Source organism: Portunus trituberculatus, chromosome 50 (assembly GCF_017591435.1).
Source record: "Portunus trituberculatus isolate SZX2019 chromosome 50, ASM1759143v1, whole genome shotgun sequence".
NCBI lineage: Eukaryota > Metazoa > Arthropoda > Malacostraca > Decapoda > Portunidae > Portunus > Portunus trituberculatus.
Window position 1 is genome coordinate 31,250,633 of NC_059304.1, and position 19,237 is coordinate 31,269,869.

General features: G+C 39.6%; 1 protein-coding gene across 7 annotated transcripts in view; it reads left to right on the forward strand.

Annotated features, from left to right (window-relative positions):
* The window catches only part of LOC123500148 (mucolipin-3-like), a 608,730-nt gene that overhangs the window by 421,728 nt on the left and 167,765 nt on the right, over positions 1–19,237 (forward strand). For 6 of the 7 annotated variants that reach the window (XM_045248826.1, XM_045248827.1, XM_045248825.1 and 3 more), the window contains one exon: positions 1,958–2,071. The exons of the other annotated variant lie outside the window; for it this stretch is intronic. In XM_045248826.1, coding sequence (XP_045104761.1) covers positions 1,958–2,071 — 114 coding nt within the window. The remainder of the gene's footprint in view (positions 1–1,957; positions 2,072–19,237) is intronic. 7 annotated transcript variants of the gene reach the window in all.

Here is a 19,237-nt window from a genome sequence, read left to right on the forward strand (position 1 = left end):
TTACATAAATCTGTTTGCAGATGATGCAAAACTGTGCAGAGGTATAAAGCAAAAAGAGGATTGTGAAATACTGCATTGAAACCTAAATAAGATTTGGAAATGAAGTGAAAGATGATCAGTGAGAATCTATAAAATGGGAGATGGAGTAGAATTAGAGAAAGTAAAAAGGAAAAGGACTTAGGAGTGACGATGGAAGAAAACAATCAACCGGTAAGCCATATAGATAGAATTTTCAGAGAGACTTAATTTGCTAAGGAATATTGGAGTAGCATTTCACTACATGGACAAAATAATGATCAAGAAATTGATAAGTACTATAATAAGACCCAGATTGGAATATGTAGGAGTTGTGTGGTCCCCCGATAAAAAGAAACACATAAGGAAATTGAAGAGACTACAAAAAATGGCTACAAGAATGGTTCCAGAATTTATAGGGACAACATATAAGGAGAGACTAAAAGCTATGGATCTACCAACCCTGGAACAGAGAAGAGAGAGAGGGGATCTGATACAAGTTTATAAATTGATTAACAGAATAGATCAAATGGATAATGAGGAAATAATCCTGAGAGAAGAATATGACATTAGAAGCACAAGATTGCATAGTAAGAAACTGAGGAAGGGAAGCTGTCTGAGAGATGTTAAGAAATATGGTTTCCCGCAAAGATGTGTTGAGACTTGGAACAGTTTGAGTGAGGAAGTGGTGTCAGCAACAAATGTGCATAGTTTTAAAGAGAAATTGGATAAGTGTAGATATGGAGACGGGGCCACACGAGCATATAGCCCAGGCCCTGTAAAACTACAACTAGGTAAATACACACACACTCACACACACAATTGCTTTGCTATCATAGGATTTAAATGTGATTAAATAGGAACATGATAGATAAATGTGATATTGATTATCTAACTGTTTGATTATACAGTAAAGTCCCGGGTTACGTCAGTCTCGAGTTACGTCAAACTCGTAGTAACGTCAGTTCACTCTAAGGTAATTAAAGATTAAAAAAATAGAAAATTTATAAATCGTAAAGTGCGGGATTTATTGTTATTATTGGTGGTTGCCCGCCACACCGCCTGCCTCACCCTTGAATACAATAACACCCTGCCTCACTTCCACCACACCGTCGCCCCTGGCAAGAGTGTTATCCTACTTTTGCGTTTAATGACTCAAGTTCTTAGTATCTTGCTCAATGGCACCAAAGTGAAAACTTCTTAGTGACAGCAGTGATGCTAAGTATAGGAAAACCATTACGCTACAAGAAAAAAGAGGACATAATTAAAAGACATGAGAAGGGATGCAGCAGCTGTGTGTGAGGGAGGGAAGAAGAAAATGGGAAGCCCGTTACCATGACAACGGGGAGGTTGACGACCTTGAGGGCTCACACACCCATCACAACAATAACAACTCCGGAGCCTTCGCCTGGGCCACACGACACTCGCAGCTCACTTGCACCGTCTGCGTCTGTCTGCTGATCCTTTGCCCTTTCCTATTGCATTTCCTGCCCCACTGCCCACGCTAGACTGCACTACACTCCCAGCTGTCCACCCTGGGCGTCACAACATTCGACCTGCCCACCCTTCTGGCGGCTTCAGGCATCCACCCCTCTCTGCAACCTGCAGTCCTTCGCGTTCGTGACCCTAATCAACAACAAAAACAAGCTTCTGTTTCATATTCCTACATAGTTGTAAATAATATAACAATATAACCTTTAACTTACCTGAATGACCATAAACAATGATTGGTTGAAAACTCCATAATATGCTTTGAAATGTACATAAACTCGAGTTACGTACAAAATCGACTTATGTCATGTTTCAGGAATGTAACTCTGACGTAAACCGAGACCTTACTGTATAAGGCATGTTACATCAGGAACAGGGGTTTGACCATATTATTTTTCATAAATATCTTTTATACATTAAATATGATTTATCTACCTTTTTAATCCTCCAGAATTATGAAGGATACTTGGACACCTGGAATGTATGCTCTCTCTTCCTTGGATTGGGCAACTTACTGGTGTGGTTTGGATGTCTTCGCTATCTTGGATTCTTTACTACGTACAATGTAAGTCATACTTCTAAATAAGAATGGTTTTGTTATGGTAGGTGTCTGAATAGAAACAGAGGAGATATGTCATGGCTTCTCTCTCTCTCTCTCTCTCTCTCTCTCTCTCTCTCTCTCTCTCTCTCTCTCTCTCTCTCTCTCTCTCTCTCTCTCTCTCTCTCTCTCTCTCTCTCTCTCTCTCTCTGATTTACTTTTTTCAAAAAGTACTAGTTCACATTGCAGATTACTGCCTTAGATTGTCTGTGAGGCTGTGAGGGTGGCCATATGACAAGCTTGCAGCAGGATAATAATCCATAGCAGTGAAAATTAAACACAATGTTAACAACACAGCCGCTTCTCTAAACTTACCCCTCTCTCTCTCTCTCTCTCTCTCTCTCTCTCTCTCTCTCTCTCTCTCTCTCTCTCTCTCTCTCTCTCTCTCTCTCTCTCTCTCTCTCTCTCTCTCTCTCTCTCTCTCTCTCTCTCGTACTTCTTTTTAGAAGTGCTCGTTCACATTTCATATTACTGCTTTAGATTAGCTCTGAGAATAGCCATATGGCGAGCTTGCATAAGTAAGGTGCATGTAAACGTATCAGCACTCAGCACTCAGTCACATTTCATTGCTCAAATGTCATGTTTATGATGAGGGAAGACTATTCTATAGAAAACATGCTTTAATTTTTACCTCAACAGTGATGTGGAACAAAAGTTAAAAGAATTTTGAAATAATTTCAGAAAGTCATCAATTTATATTGAGAGAAAGGGACGGAAAGAAAGACAGAGACAGAGGGTAAGGATGTGAGAGAGTTTGCGAAGGGAAGCTTTATTTCATCTATTCTTGATAAGACAAATTTTTATTTCTGTGTGCTTCTTAAATAATAATCAACTCTTTATTTCAGTACTGAGCAATGGATAAGGTGGTTTAAATGTCCAAAATATTTCTTTTTTGCATTATTAAAAGAGAATAAATTACTAAAAGGGGAAAGGGGGATTTAACCCCTTCAATACAGTGATGCCTATGTGGGCAACATGAAGCCTCAGTAGCAAATACGGTGACGCCGACGTAGATGTCATATTTTTGAGCTTTCTTCAGTTCAGTTGTCCCATATAGTGTGTTGGATACCAACTATACACGCCGTATGCTGTCCTTGAAATCCTAGTGCTCCTCCCACCATCCTTGTCTCCACCAATCACTAAAGATAAGCTACATGCATCCCGCCTTGTGTCTAAAATTACCCAATGGCATAGACTGTTCCCATCTCTCTCTCTCTCTCTCTCTCTCTCTCTCTCTCTCTCTCTCTCTCTCTCTCTCTCTCTCTCTCTCTCTCTCTCTCTCTCTCTCTTCTCTCTCTCTCTCGAAGATAAGTTACATGTGTCCCGGTGAACACACACAAACACACACACACACACACACACACACACACACACACACACACACAATAAGAATCAAACTTAAGTCACAAAAGGATGTAGATGAATTGGTGGAGAAGTCATGGAGGCTAGCCCTGCAGGAAACAACAAGGAAGATTTGGTTGAGAAGAGATCTCGGTGAAAAGGAAAGAGAAATGTTAAATGAGTTGAGAAAGGAGGCTTTGAAAAAAATGAAGAGAGGACAGAAGAGGAGAAGAAAGAGTTTTCTGGAGAATCTTGGATATGAGACTGAGGAAGTGGTTCATAACCCAGAAAAGTACAGCAAGAAAGGACTAAAGAAACTTACATATGAGCGAAATGTAATGTATTCCAACATAAATGGAGTGATATCGGGATTTAGAACTCAACGATTACTTGAGGGACAAGAACCCAGATATTGTGGGTCTTACTGAAACAAAACTGAGAGAGGAGAAGACCTGATGAAGGTTGGAGAAGGGAAATATAACGTTTGGAAAAGAAATAGAGTAGGTAAGATGGGAGGAGGAGTGATGTTGCTGGTTAAAAAGATATAAAGGTGGATCAAGTGAAAAAGGTATGGGAAAGGCAGAAGTGCTAAAGATCAGAGCAGAAACTAATGAAGGAAAAAGAGGCACTACATAGTGGTGTACGTACCACCTAAGACAAATGCATGGTCAGTACAGGAATATGAAGAAATGATAAGTGATACAGGAACATGTCTGGAAGAAATGTTGGGTGGCTGTGAACGAACTATAATGATGGGAGATTTTAATTGTAAAGAGGTGTGTTGGGAGGACTGGTCAATGGAAGGATCAGAGACAACATGGGGAAATACACTATTGACACTGGCAATGGAAAATGTGTTAACTCAGTGGGTCAAAGAAGATACTAGGTTTGGAGGAGAGGGAGCATCGTCAAGACTGGACTTGGTCTTTAGTACAGAGCCAATGGTCATTGAGGAGATGAGGGTGGAGTGCCCTTTAGCAAAGAGTGATCATGCAGTTTTGGAGTTCAAGGTGATAGACGAAGAGAAATCTAGAAGAAATGAAGAATATAAAGTGGGAAGATGGAATTATGCCAAGACAGATTTTGGAAACCTAAAGAAATTCTTTCAAGAGACAAATTGGATGAAATTCAAGAGTGCTAAGGAGCAAATGAAAAGTGGAAGGAATTTATAAAAATATACAAAGAAGGTGAGAAAAATTTGTACCAATAAGACAACATAGAGAAGTTGGAAAGCAGGACTGGTTTAACGATAGATGTGAAAAGGCTAGAACAAGAAAAGAGGATGCATGGAAGAGGTGGAGAAGGAAAAGACGGATTAAGCAGTGGGAAAGTTACAAAAGAGCAAGAAATGAATATGTGTTGATTAGAAGAGAAGAAAGAAAGAAACAAGAAAAGGATATAATTGATAAATGTAAAGACCAACCAAGGCTTTTTTACAGACATGTGAACAACAACATCAAAAATAGAGAAAGTATTGAAAGTTTAGAAGTAAATGGAGTATACAGTGAAGATCCCAGGAAATGGCAGAGGCTATGAATGGATGCTTTCGGAAGGTATTCACAAAGGAGACTGCTTTTGACAAACCACTGGTAATGGAACAGAAAGGGATTATGAAGGAGTTTCAAGTAACGGTGGAGGAGATCAAGAACATGATGGGGAGTTTAGAAGTGAGAAAAGCTGTGGGACCTGATGGGGTATCAGGATGGATTTTAAGAGAATGCAGGAGCAATTGGCAGAAAAAGTTTGTGAAGTAATTGATGCCTCATTAAGGGAAGGCGTAGTGCCCCAAGACTGGAAAAGAGCTAACATTGTCCCAATCTATAAATCAGGTAACAAGAGAGACCCATTGAACTATAGACCAGTGTCACTTACAAGTGTGGTAGCTAAGATGTGTGAGAGGGTGGTGAAGAATAGATGGACAGACTTCTTGGAGAAAAATGACATACTTTGTGAGTGTCAATTTGGTTTTAGGAAAGGGCGTTCATGCACGACAAACCTGATATGTTACTATTCGAGGGTGATAGATGTAATACAGGAAAGAGATGGTTGGGCTGATGGAATATATCTGGATTTAAAAAAGGCCTTTGATAAGGTACCACACCAGAGACTGATCTGGAAACTTGAAATGGTAGGAGGAGTGCATGGCAGTTTACTAAAATGGATGGAAGACTTTTGGTAGGAAGAGAAATGAGAACAATAATTAAGGACAGACCATCAGAATGGGGATTGGTGGAGAGTGGAGTTCCACAGGGATCAGTGTTGGCACCAGTAATGTTCGCAGTCTACATAAATGACATGGTGGATGGGGTGTCCAGTTATGTGAGCCTATTTGCAGACGATGCAAAATTGTTACGAAAAGTGAGATGTGACAAAGATTGCGAACTACTCCAGGAAGACTTGGACAGAATATGGAAATGGAGCTGTACATGGCAAATGGAGTTCAACACGACAAAATGCAAGAAAATAGAGTTTGGCAAGAGTGAAAGAAGAATCAGGAGTATGTACAAGATAGGAAATGAAGACATAAAACCAGTCATGAAGAAAAAGACCTTGGGGTGACAATTACCAATGACCTATCGCCAGAGAGACATATAAACAAAATAATTGGAGAAGTATTGAACTTATTGAGGAACATAAGAGTGGCGTTCGTATATCTAGATGAAGAAATGATGAAGAAAATAATTACTGCAATGATAAGACCGAGGCTTGAATATGCAACAATACAGTGGGCTCGAACTTAAAGAAACACATAAGGAAACTAGAGAAAGTACAGAGGGCTGCAACGAAAATGGTGCCTGACTTAAGAGATTTGACTTATGAAGACAGACTGAAAAGAATGCAACTTCCAACCCTGGAAAACAGAAGAGAAAGGGAGACCTGATAGCAATATACAGAGTGATGATTGGCATGGAAAAATGGATAGGGAAGATCTGTGTATGTGGAATGGAAGAATGTCGAGAGGGCATGGGAAAAACTAAAATGGCCACTTATAGGAGAGATGTGAAAAATATAGCTTCCCTCATAGAAGGGTGGAAGCATGGAATAGTTTAGACGTGGAAGTGGTCAACGCAAGGAATATTCATGATTTTAAGAAAAGCTGGACATTAATAGATATGGAGACGGGACAACACGAGCATAGCTCTTTTCCGTATGTTACAATTAGGTAAATACAATTAGGTAAATAAACACACACACACACAGATATTTGGGTGTGTCTCCTTTCACGTAGCCCTGTTCACCTAGCAGTGAGTAGGTACGGATGTAAATCGAGGAGTTGTGACCTTGTTGTCCCGTGTGTGTGTGCCTGGTCTCAGACCTATCCCAAGATCGGAAATAATGAGCTCTGAGCTCGTTCCGTAGGGTAACGTCTGGCTGTCTCGTCAGAGACTGCAGCAGATCAAACAGTGAACACACACACACACACACACAAACACGGGACACCGTCGATGGCGGATGTGGTCGCTGAGCTCCAGAGCAATCATCTCTAATTCTACAGTTGCCATTGCCTAAGACTAACTAAGGTGGGAAAGGAGCTTGTAATGTTTGTCCCGTCTCCATATAGTCATGTTAACTGTTCATTAGCAAAATAATGTCCAGGGAAGGTGAATATAAACTGTAGCCTGCGTTTGAGCCATCAGCTGAAGTTTCTTTACATCTGCGCAACATGGCGGCCGTGAACTCGAAAGATGAATCAGACTTCACAGGATTTCAAGGAATAATGGAGAAGAGCATTTATGTGAAGAAAATTCTGGAGTTGGAAGGTAAAATTGAAAAACTGTTTGAAAAGTATGCGGGCCTAGAAACGAGTTATGACAATGTAATGAAAGAGTGCGCTGAAATGAAGACAGAAAATGCAGTACTGAAAGAGGAAGTTAGGTTAATTAAAGTGAATTGCGACAAATGTGGAGAATCTTTAGGAAAAGTGATGGAGAAGCAGGCTGAATGGAAAAAAAGTCAGGAAGTGGAAAGAAAGGAGGTAAATTACAAAGTTGCAAGTCTGGAAAAGGAAATCAAAGAGTCTGGGGAGAAAACTTTGGGCCTTGCTGAAATTATAGATCAACAGATCATAGAAGAGAAGATTGCTGAGAAAGTTGTGAAGGTTATTAAGTCAAATGAGACATTGGTGAGGGAAACTGTAGACAAAAAGAGATGTGTAGTGATATTTGGTGTGGAGGAGGATAAGACACCAAATAAAATGGAGAGAGAGAAAAACATAAAAAAGGTGATAAATAATATCATTGATGTGGTGCAGGAGGAGGGAAAAGACCTAGTACAAGAAATAGAGGACTTCCATAGAATTGGAAAGTTCACAGGAGAAGGTATAAGGCCAATAAGAATCAAACTTAAGTCACAAAAGGATGTAGATGAATTGGTGGAGAAGTCATGGAGGCTAGCCCAGCAGGAAACAACAAGGAAGATTTGGTTGAGAAGAGATCTCGGTGAAAAGGAAAGAGAAATGTTAAATGAGTTGAGAAAGGAGGCTTTGAAAAAATGAAGAGAGGACAGAAGAGGAGAAGAAAGAGTTTTTCTGGAGAATCTTGGATATGAGACTGAGGAAGTCGTTCATAACCCAGAAAAGTACAGTAAGAAAGGACTAAAGAAACTTACGATGAGCGAATGTAATGTATTCCAACATAAATGGAGTGATATCGGGATTTTAGAACTCAACGATTACTTGAGGGACAAGAACCCAGATATTGTGGGTCTTACTGAAACAAAACTGAGAGAGGAGAAGACCTGATGATGGTTGGAGAAGGAAATATAATGTTTGGAAAAGAAATAGAGTAGGTAAGATGGGAGGAGGAGTGATGTTGCTGGTTAAAAAGATATAAAGGTGGATCAAGTGAAAGAAGGTATGGGAAAGGCAGAAGTGCTAAAGATCAGAGCAGAAACTAATGAAGGAAAAAGAGGCACTACATAGTGGTGTACGTACCACCTAAGACAAATGCATGGTCAGTACAGGAATATGAAGAAATGATAAGTGATACAGGAACATGTCTGGAAGAAATGTTGGGTGGCTGTGAACGAACTATAATGATGGGAGATTTTAATTGTAAAGAGGTGTGTTGGGAGGACTGGTCAATGGAGGATCAGAGACAACATGGGGAAATACACTATTGACACTGGCAATGGAAAATGTGTTAACTCAGTGGGTCAAAGAAGATACTAGGTTTGGAGGAGAGGGAGCATCGTCAAGACTGGACTTGGTCTTTAGTACAGAGCCAATGGTCATTGAGGAGATGAGGGTGGAGTGCCCTTTAGCAAAGAGTGATCATGCAGTTTTGGAGTTCAAGGTGATAGATGAAGAGAAATCTAGAAGAAATGAAGAATATAAAGTGGGAAGATGGAATTATGCCAAGACAGATTTTGGAAACCTAAAGAAATTCTTTCAAGAGACAAATTGGATGAAATTCAAGAGTGCTAAGGAGCAAATGAAAAGTGGAAGGAATTTATAAAAATATACAAAGAAGGTGAGAAAAATTTGTACCAATAAGACAACATAGAGAAGTTGGAAAGCAGGACTGGTTTAACGATAGATGTGAAAAGGCTAGAACAAGAAAAGAGGATGCATGGAAGAGGTGGAGAAGGAAAAGACGGATTAAGCAGTGGAAAGTTACAAAAGAGCAAGAAATGAATATGTGTTGATTAGAAGAGAAGAAAGAAAGAAACAAGAAAAGGATATAATTGATAAATGTAAAGACCAACCAAGGCTTTTTACAGACATGTGAACAACAACATCAAAAATAGAGAAAGTATTGAAAGTTTAGAAGTAAATGGAGTTTGCAGTGAAGATCCCAGGAAATGGCAGAGGCTATGAATGGATGCTTTCGGAAGGTATTCACAAAGGAGACTGCTTTTGACAAACCACTGGTAATGGAACAGAAAGGGATTATGAAGGAGTTTCAAGTAACTGTGGAGGAGATCAAGAATATGATGGGGAGTTTAGAAGTGAGAAAAGCTGTGGGACCTGATGGGGTATCAGGATGGATTTTAAGAGAATGCAGGAGCAACTGGCAGAAAAAGTTTGTGAAGTAATTGATGCCTCATTAAGGGAAGGTGTAGTGCCCCAAGACTGGAAAAGAGCTAACATTGTCCCAATTTATAAATCAGGTAACAAGAGAGACCCATTGAACTATAGACCAGTGTCACTTACAAGTGTGGTAGCTAAGATGTGTGAGAGGGTGGTGAAGAATAGATGGACAGACTTCTTGGAGAAAATGACATACTTTGTGAGTGTCAATTTGGTTTTAGAAAAGGGCGTTCATGCACGACAAACCTGATATGTTACTATTCGAGGGTGATAGATGTAATACAGGAAAGAGATGGTTGGGCTGATGGAATATATCTGGATTTAAAAAGGCCTTTGATAAGGTACCACACGGAGACTGATCTGGAAACTTGAAATGGTAGGAGGAGTGCATGGCAGTTTACTAAAATGGATGGAAGACTTTTGGTAGGAAGAGAAATGAGAACAATAATTAAGGACAGACCATCAGAATGGGGCTTTGGTGGAGAGTGGAGTTCCACAGGGATCAGTGTTGGCACCAGTAATGTTTCGGTCTACATAAATGACATGGTGGATGGGGTGTCCAGTTATGTGAGCCTATTTGCAGACGATGCAAAATTGTTAAGAAAAGTGAGATGTGACAAAGATTGCGAACTACTCCAGGAAGACTTGGACAGAATATGGAAATGGAGCTGTACATGGCAAATGGAGTTCAACACGACAAAATGCAAGAAAATAGAGTTTGGCAAGAGTGAAAGAAGAATCAGGAGTATGTACAAGATAGGAAATGAAGACATAAAACCAGTCATGAAGAAAAGACCTTGGGGTGACAATTACCAATGACCTATCGCCAGAGAGACATATAAACAAAATAATTGGAGAAGTATTGAACTTATTGAGGAACATAAGAGTGGCGTTCGTATATTTAGATGAAGAAATGATGAAGAAAATAATTACTGCAATGATAAGACCGAGGCTTGAATATGCAACAATACAGTGGGCTCGAACTTAAAGAAACACATAAGGAAACTAGAGAAAGTACAGAGGGCTGCAACAAAATGGTGCCTGACTTAAGAGATTTGACTTATGAAGACAGACTGAAAAGAATGCAACTTCCGACCCTGGAAAACAGAAGAGAAAGGGGAGACCTGATAGCAATATACAGAGTGATGATTGGCATGGAAAAAATGGATAGGGAAGATCTGTGTATGTGGAATGAAAGAATGTCGAGAGGGCATGGGAAAAACTAAAAATGGCCACTTATAGGAGAGATGTGAAAAAATATATCTTCCCTCATAGAAGGGTGGAAGCGTGGAATAGTTTAGACGTGGAAGTGGTCAACGCAAGGAATATTCATGATTTTAAGAAAATGCTGGACATTAATAGATATGGAGACGGGACAACACGAGCATAGCTCTTTTCCCGTATGTTACAATTAGGTAAATACAATTAGGTAAATACACACACTGGAGTTGGAAGGTAAAATTGAAAAACTGTTTGAAAAGTATGGGGGCCTGGAAACGAGTTATGACAATGTAATGAAAGAGTGTGCCGATATGAAGAAGGAAAATGAAGCACTGAAAGAGGAAGTTAAGCTAATTAAAGTGAATTGCAAAAATGTGGAGAATCTCTAGGAAAAGTGATGGAGAAGCAGGCTGAATGGAAAAAAAGTCAGGAAGTGGAAAGAATGGAGGTAAATTACAAAGTTGCAAGTCTGGAAAAGGAAATCAAAGAGTCTGGGAGAAAACTTTGGGCCTTGCTGAAATTATAGATCAACAGATCATAGAAGAGAAGATTGCTGAGAAAGTGGTGAAGGTTATTAAATCAAATGAGACATTGGTGAGGGAAACTGTAGACAAAAGAGATGTGTGGTGATATTTGGTGTGGAGGAGGATAAGACACCGAGTAAAATGGAGAGAGAAAAACATAAAAAGGTGATAAATAATATCATTAATGTGGTGCAGGAGGAGGAAAAGACCTAGTACAAGAAATAGAGGACTTCCATAGAATTGGAAAGTTCACAAGAGAAGGTATGAGGCCAATAAGAATCAAACTTAAGTCACAAAAGGATGTAGATGAATTGGTGGAGAAGTCATGGAGGCTAGCCCAGCAGGAAACAACAAGGAAGATTTGGTTGAGAAGAGATCTCGGTGAAAAGGAAAGAGAAATGTTAAATGAGTTGAGAAAGGAGGCTTTGAAAAAAATGAAGAGAGGACAGAAGAGGAGAAGAAAGAGTTTTTCTGGAGAATCTTGGATATGAGACTGAGGAAGTGGTTCATAACCCAGAAAAGTACAGCAAGAAAGGACTAAAGAAACTTACGATGAGCGGAATGTAATGTATTCCAACATAAATGGAGTGATATCGGGATTTTAGAACTCAACGATTACTTGAGGGACAAGAACCCAGATATTGTGGGTCTTACTGAAACAAAACTGAGAGAGGAGAAGACCTGATGATGGTTGGAGAAGGAAATATAATGTTTGGAAAAGAAATAGAGTAGGTAAGATGGGAGGAGGAGTGATGTTGCTGGTTAAAAAGATATAAAGGTGGATCAAGTGAAAGAAGGTATGGGAAAGGCAGAAGTGCTAAAGATCAGAGCAGAAACTAATGAAGGAAAAAGAGGCACTACATAGTGGTGTACGTACCACCTAAGACAAATGCATGGTCAGTACAGGAATATGAAGAAATGATAAGTGATACAGGAACATGTCTGGAAGAAATGTTGGGTGGCTGTGAACGAACTATAATGATGGGAGATTTTAATTGTAAAGAGGTGTGTTGGGAGGACTGGTCAATGGAAGGATCAGAGACAACATGGGAAATACACTATTGACACTGGCAATGGAAAATGTGTTAACTCAGTGGGTCAAAGAAGATACTAGGTTTGGAGGAGAGGAGCATCGTCAAGACTGGACTTGGTCTTTAGTACAGAGCCAATGGTCATTGAGGAGATGAGGGTGGAGTGCCCTTTAGCAAAAGTGATCATGCAGTTTTGGAGTTCAAGGTGATAGACGAAGAGAAATCTAGAAGAAATGAAGAATATAAAGTGGGAAGATGGAATTATGCCAAGACAGATTTTGGAAACCTAAAGAAATTCTTTCAAGAGACAAATTGGATGAAATTCAAGAGTGCTAAGGAGCAAATGAAAAGTGGAAGGAATTTATAAAAATATACAAAGAAGGTGAGAAAAATTTGTACCAATAAGACAACATAGAGAAGTTGGAAAGCAGGACTGGTTTAACGATAGATGTGAAAAGGCTAGAACAAGAAAAGAGGATGCATGGAAGAGGTGGAGAAGGAAAAGACGGATTAAGCAGTGGGAAAGTTACAAAAGAGCAAGAAATGAATATGTGTTGATTAGAAGAGAAGAAAGAAAGAAACAAGAAAAGGATATAATTGATAAATGTAAAGACCAACCAAGGCTTTTACAGACATGTGAACAACAACATCAAAAATAGAGAAAGTATTGAAAGTTTAGAAGTAAATGGAGTATGCAGTGAAGATCCCAGGAAATGGCAGAGGCTATGAATGGATGCTTTGGAAGGTATTCACAAAGGAGACTGCTTTTGACAAACCACTGGTAATGGAACAGAAAGGGATTATGAAGGAGTTTCAAGTAACTGTGGAGGAGATCAAGAACATGATGGGGAGTTTAGAAGTGAGAAAAGCTGTGGGACCTGATGGGGTATCAGGATGGATTTTAAGAGAATGCAGGAGCAACTGGCAGAAAAAGTTTGTGAAGTAATTGATGCCTCATTAAGGGAAGGTGTAGTGCCCCAAGACTGGAAAAGAGCTAACATTGTCCCAATCTATAAATCAGGTAACAAGAGAGACCCATTGAACTATAGACCAGTGTCACTTACAAGTGTGGTAGCTAAGATGTGTGAGAGGGTGGTGAAGAATAGATGGACAGACTTCTTGGAGAAAATGACATACTTTGTGAGTGTCAATTTGGTTTTAGAAAGGGCGTTCATGCACGACAAACCTGATATGTTACTATTCGAGGGTGATAGATGTAATACAGGAAAGAGATGGTTGGGCTGATGGAATATATCTGGATTTAAAAAAGGCCTTTGATAAGGTACCACACCGGAGACTGATCTGGAAACTTGAAATGGTAGGAGGAGTGCATGGCAGTTTACTAAAATGGATGGAAGACTTTTGGTAGGAAGAGAAATGAGAACAATAATTAAGGACAGACCATCAGAATGGGGATTGGTGGAGAGTGGAGTTCCACAGGGATCAGTGTTGGCACCAGTAATGTTCGCGGTCTACATAAATGACATGGTGGATGGGGTGTCCAGTTATGTGAGCCTATTTGCAGACGATGCAAAATTGTTAAGAAAAGTGAGATGTGACAAAGATTGCGAACTACTCCAGGAAGACTTGGACAGAATATGGAAATGGAGCTGTACATGGCAAATGGAGTTCAACACGACAAAATGCAAGAAAATAGAGTTTGGCAAGAGTGAAAGAAGAATCAGGAGTATGTACAAGATAGGAAATGAAGACATAAAACCAGTCATGAAGAAAAGACCTTGGGGTGACAATTACCAATGACCTATCGCCAGAGAGACATATAAACAAAATAATTGGAGAAGTATTGAACTTATTGAGGAACATAAGAGTGGCGTTCGTATATCTAGATGAAGAAATGATGAAGAAAATAATTACTGCAATGATAAGACCGAGGCTTGAATATGCAACAATACAGTGGGCTCGAACTTAAAGAAACACATAAGGAAACTAGAGAAAGTACAGAGGGCTGCAACGAAAATGGTGCCTGACTTAAGAGATTTGACTTATGAAGACAGACTGAAAAGAATGCAACTTCCAACCCTGGAAAACAGAAGAGAAAGGGGAGACCTGATAGCAATATACAGAGTGATGATTGGCATGGAAAAAATGGATAGGGAAGATCTGTGTATGTGGAATGGAAGAATGTCGAGAGGGCATGGGAAAAAACTAAAAATGGCCACTTATAGGAGAGATGTGAAAAAATATAGCTTCCCTCATAGAAGGGTGGAAGCATGGAATAGTTTAGACGTGGAAGTGGTCAACGCAAGGAATATTCATGATTTTAAGAAAAAGCTGGACATTAATAGATATGGAGACGGGACAACACGAGCATAGCTCTTTTCCCGTATGTTACAATTAGGTAAATACAATTAGGTAAATACACACACACGGGACATCGTCGATGGCGGAGGTGGTCGCTGAGCTCCAGAGCAATCATCTATAATTCTACAGTTACCATTGCCTAAGAGTAACCAAGGTGGGAAAGGAGCTGGTAATGTTTGTCCCGTCTCCATATAGTCATGTTAACTGTTGATTAGCAAAATAATGTCCAGTGAAGGTAAATATAAACTGTAGCCTGCGTTTGAGCCATCAGCTGGTTTGTTTACGTCTGCGCAACATGGCGGCCGTGAACTCGAAAGAGGAATCAGACTTCACAGGGTTTCAAGGAATAATGGAGAAGAGCGCTTATGTGAAGAAAATTCTGGAGTTAGAAGGTAAAATTGAAAAACTGTTTGAAAAGTATGAGGGCCTGGAAACGAGTTATGACAATGTAAAGAAAGACTGTGCCGATATGAAGAAGGAAAATGCAGCATTGAAAGAGGAAGTTAAGCTAATTAAAGTGAATTGCGAAAATGTGGAGAATCTCTAGGAAAAGTGATGGAGAAGCAGGCTGAATGGAAAAAAAGTCAGGAAGTGGAAAGAAAGGAGGTAAATTACAAAGTTGCAAGTCTGGAAAAGGAAATCAAAGAGTCAGGGAGAAAACTTTGGGCCTTGCTGAAATTATAGATCAACAGATCATAGAAGAGAAGATAGCTGAGAAAGTGGTGAAGGTTATTAAGTCAAATGAGACATTGGTGAGGGAAACTGTAGACAAAAAGAGATGTGTGGTGATATTTGGTGTGGAGGAGGATAAGACACCGAGTAAAATGGAGAGAGAAAAACATAAAAAGGTGATAAATAATATCATTAATGTGGTGCAGGAGGAGGAAAAGACCTAGTACAAGAAATAGAGGACTTCCATAGAATTGGAAAGTTCACAAGAGAAGGTATGAGGCCAATAAGAATCAAACTTAAGTCACAAAAGGATGTAGATGAATTGGTGGAGAAGTCATGGAGGCTAGCCCAGCAGGAAACAACAAGGAAGATTTGGTTGAGAAGAGATCTCGGTGAAAAGGAAAGAGAAATGTTAAATGAGTTGAGAAAGGAGGCTTTGAAAAAAATGAAGAGAGGACAGAAGAGGAGAAGAAAGAGTTTTTCTGGAGAATCTTGGATATGAGACTGAGGAAGTGGTTCATAACCCAGAAAAGTACAGCAAGAAAGGACTAAAGAAACTTACATATGAGCGAAATGTAATGTATTCCAACATAAATGGAGTGATATCGGGATTTAGAACTCAACGATTACTTGAGGGACAAGAACCCAGATATTGTGGGTCTTACTGAAACAAAACTGAGAGAGGAGAAGACCTGATGATGGTTGGAGAAGGAAATATAATGTTTGGAAAAGAAATAGAGTAGGTAAGATGGGAGGAGGAGTGATGTTGCTGGTTAAAAAGATATAAAGGTGGATCAAGTGAAAAAGGTATGGGAAAGGCAGAAGTGCTAAAGATCAGAGCAGAAACTAATGAAGGAAAAAGAGGCACTACATAGTGGTGTACGTACCACCTAAGACAAATGCATGGTCAGTACAGGAATATGAAGAAATGATAAGTGATACAGGAACATGTCTGGAAGAAATGTTGGGTGGCTGTGAACGAACTATAATGATGGGAGATTTTAATTGTAAAGAGGTGTGTTGGGAGGACTGGTCAATGGAAGGATCAGAGACAACATGGGGAAATACACTATTGACACTGGCAATGGAAAATGTGTTAACTCAGTGGGTCAAAGAAGATACTAGGTTTGGAGGAGAGGAGCATCGTCAAGACTGGACTTGGTCTTTAGTACAGAGCCAATGGTCATTGAGGAGATGAGGGTGGAGTGCCCTTTAGCAAAGAGTGATCATGCAGTTTTGGAGTTCAAGGTGATAGACGAAGAGAAATCTAGAAGAAATGAAGAATATAAAGTGGGAAGATGGAATTATGCCAAGACAGATTTTGGAAACCTAAAGAAATTCTTTCAAGAGACAAATTGGATGAAATTCAAGAGTGCTAAGGAGCAAATGAAAAGTGGAAGGAATTTATAAAAATATACAAAGAAGGTGAGAAAAATTTGTACCAATAAGACAACATAGAGAAGTTGGAAAGCAGGACTGGTTTAACGATAGATGTGAAAAGGCTAGAACAAGAAAAGAGGATGCATGGAAGAGGTGGAGAAGGAAAAGACGGATTAAGCAGTGGGAAAGTTACAAAAGAGCAAGAAATGAATATGTGTTGATTAGAAGAGAAGAAAGAAAGAAACAAGAAAAGGATATAATTGATAAATGTAAAGACCAACCAAGGCTTTTTACAGACATGTGAACAACAACATCAAAAATAGAGAAAGTATTGAAAGTTTAGAAGTAAATGGAGTATGCAGTGAAGATCCCAGGAAATGGCAGAGGCTATGAATGGATGCTTTCGGAAGGTATTCACAAAGGAGACTGCTTTTGACAAACCACTGGTAATGGAACAGAAAGGGATTATGAAGGAGTTTCAAGTAACGGTGGAGGAGATCAAGAACATGATGGGGAGTTTAGAAGTGAGAAAAGCTGTGGGACCTGATGGGGTATCAGGATGGATTTTAAGAGAATGCAGGAGCAATTGGCAGAAAAAGTTTGTGAAGTAATTGATGCCTCATTAAGGGAAGGTGTAGTGCCCCAAGACTGGAAAAGAGCTAACATTGTCCCAATCTATAAATCAGGTAACAAGAGAGACCCATTGAACTATAGACCAGTGTCACTTACAAGTGTGGTAGCTAAGATGTGTGAGAGGGTGGTGAAGACTAGATGGACAGACTTCTTGGAGAAAAATGACATACTTTGTGAGTGTCAATTTGGTTTTAGGAAAGGGCGTTCATGCACGACAAACCTGATATGTTACTATTCGAGGGTGATAGATGTAATACAGGAAAGAGATGGTTGGGCTGATGGAATATATCTGGATTTAAAAAAGGCCTTTGATAAGGTACCACACCAGAGACTGATCTGGAAACTTGAAATGGTAGGAGGAGTGCATGGCAGTTTACTAAAATGGATGGAAGACTTTTGGTAGGAAGAGAAATGAGAACAATAATTAAGGACAGACCATCAGAATGGGGATTGGTGGAGAGTGGAGTTCCACAGGGATCAGTGTTGGCACCAGTAATGTTCGCAGTCTACATAAATGACATGGTGGATGGGGTGTCCAGTTATGTGAGCCTATTTGCAGACGATGCAAAATTGTTACGAAAAGTGAGATGTGACAAAGATTGCGAACTACTCCAGGAAGACTTGGACAGAATATGGAAATGGAGCTGTACATGGCAAATGGAGTTCAACACGACAAAATGCAAGAAAATAGAGTTTGGCAAGAGTGAAAGAAGAATCAGGAGTATGTACAAGATAGGAAATGAAGACATAAAACCAGTCATGAAGAAAAGACCTTGGGGTGACAATTACCAATGACCTATCGCCAGAGAGACATATAAACAAAATAATTGGAGAAGTATTGAACTTATTGAGGAACATAAGAGTGGCGTTCGTATATCTAGATGAAGAAATGATGAAGAAAATAATTACTGCAATGATAAGACCGAGGCTTGAATATGCAACAATACAGTGGGCTCGAACTTAAAGAAACACATAAGGAAACTAGAGAAAGTACAGAGGGCTGCAACGAAAATGGTGCCTGACTTAAGAGATTTGACTTATGAAGACAGACTGAAAAGAATGCAACTTCCAACCCTGGAAAACAGAAGAGAAAGGGGAGACCTGATAGCAATATACAGAGTGATGATTGGCATGGAAAAATGGATAGGGAAGATCTGTGTATGTGGAATGGAAGAATGTCGAGAGGGCATGGGAAAAACTAAAATGGCCACTTATAGGAGAGATGTGAAAAATATAGCTTCCCTCATAGAAGGGTGGAAGCATGGAATAGTTTAGACGTGGAAGTGGTCAACGCAAGGAATATTCATGATTTTAAGAAAAAGCTGGACATTAATAGATATGGAGACAGGACAACACGAGCATAGCTCTTTTCCCGTATGTTACAATTAGGTAAATACAATTAGGTAAATACACACACACACACACACACACACACACACACACACACACACACACACACACACACACACACACACACACCAAAAGTGTGAGATTGGGAGCTTTTGAGAAAGGCAAGAATAGACCATTAAAATTGAAATTAAAGTCTCAGGTGGCAGCGGAGGCCTTGTTGAGGAGGGCTTGGAAACTTAAGGACTCTGAGGAAACCAAAACAATTTACATAAGAAGAAATATGTCACAAGATGAGAGAATGAAAATGAAGGAGCTAGTATCTGAAGTGAAAGAGAGGAATGACGAAAGAACAGAGGAGGAAAAGATCAAGTTTTTTTGGAGGATGAGAAATGGGAGGCTAAAGAAGTGGTGGATAAAACAGACGGAATAGGCATTGCATGGAAGAATGAGACTAGGAATGGAATAAAAGTGACTTGCACGAACATAGATGGATTTCTGTCTAAGACGCTAGAATGTATGGATTACCTAAGAAATAACGAACCGGACATAATGTGTGTAGTGGAAACAAAGCTAAGGCCCAAAATAAAGCTAGACTGGTTTGTTGTAAAACACTACAAAGTATGGAGAA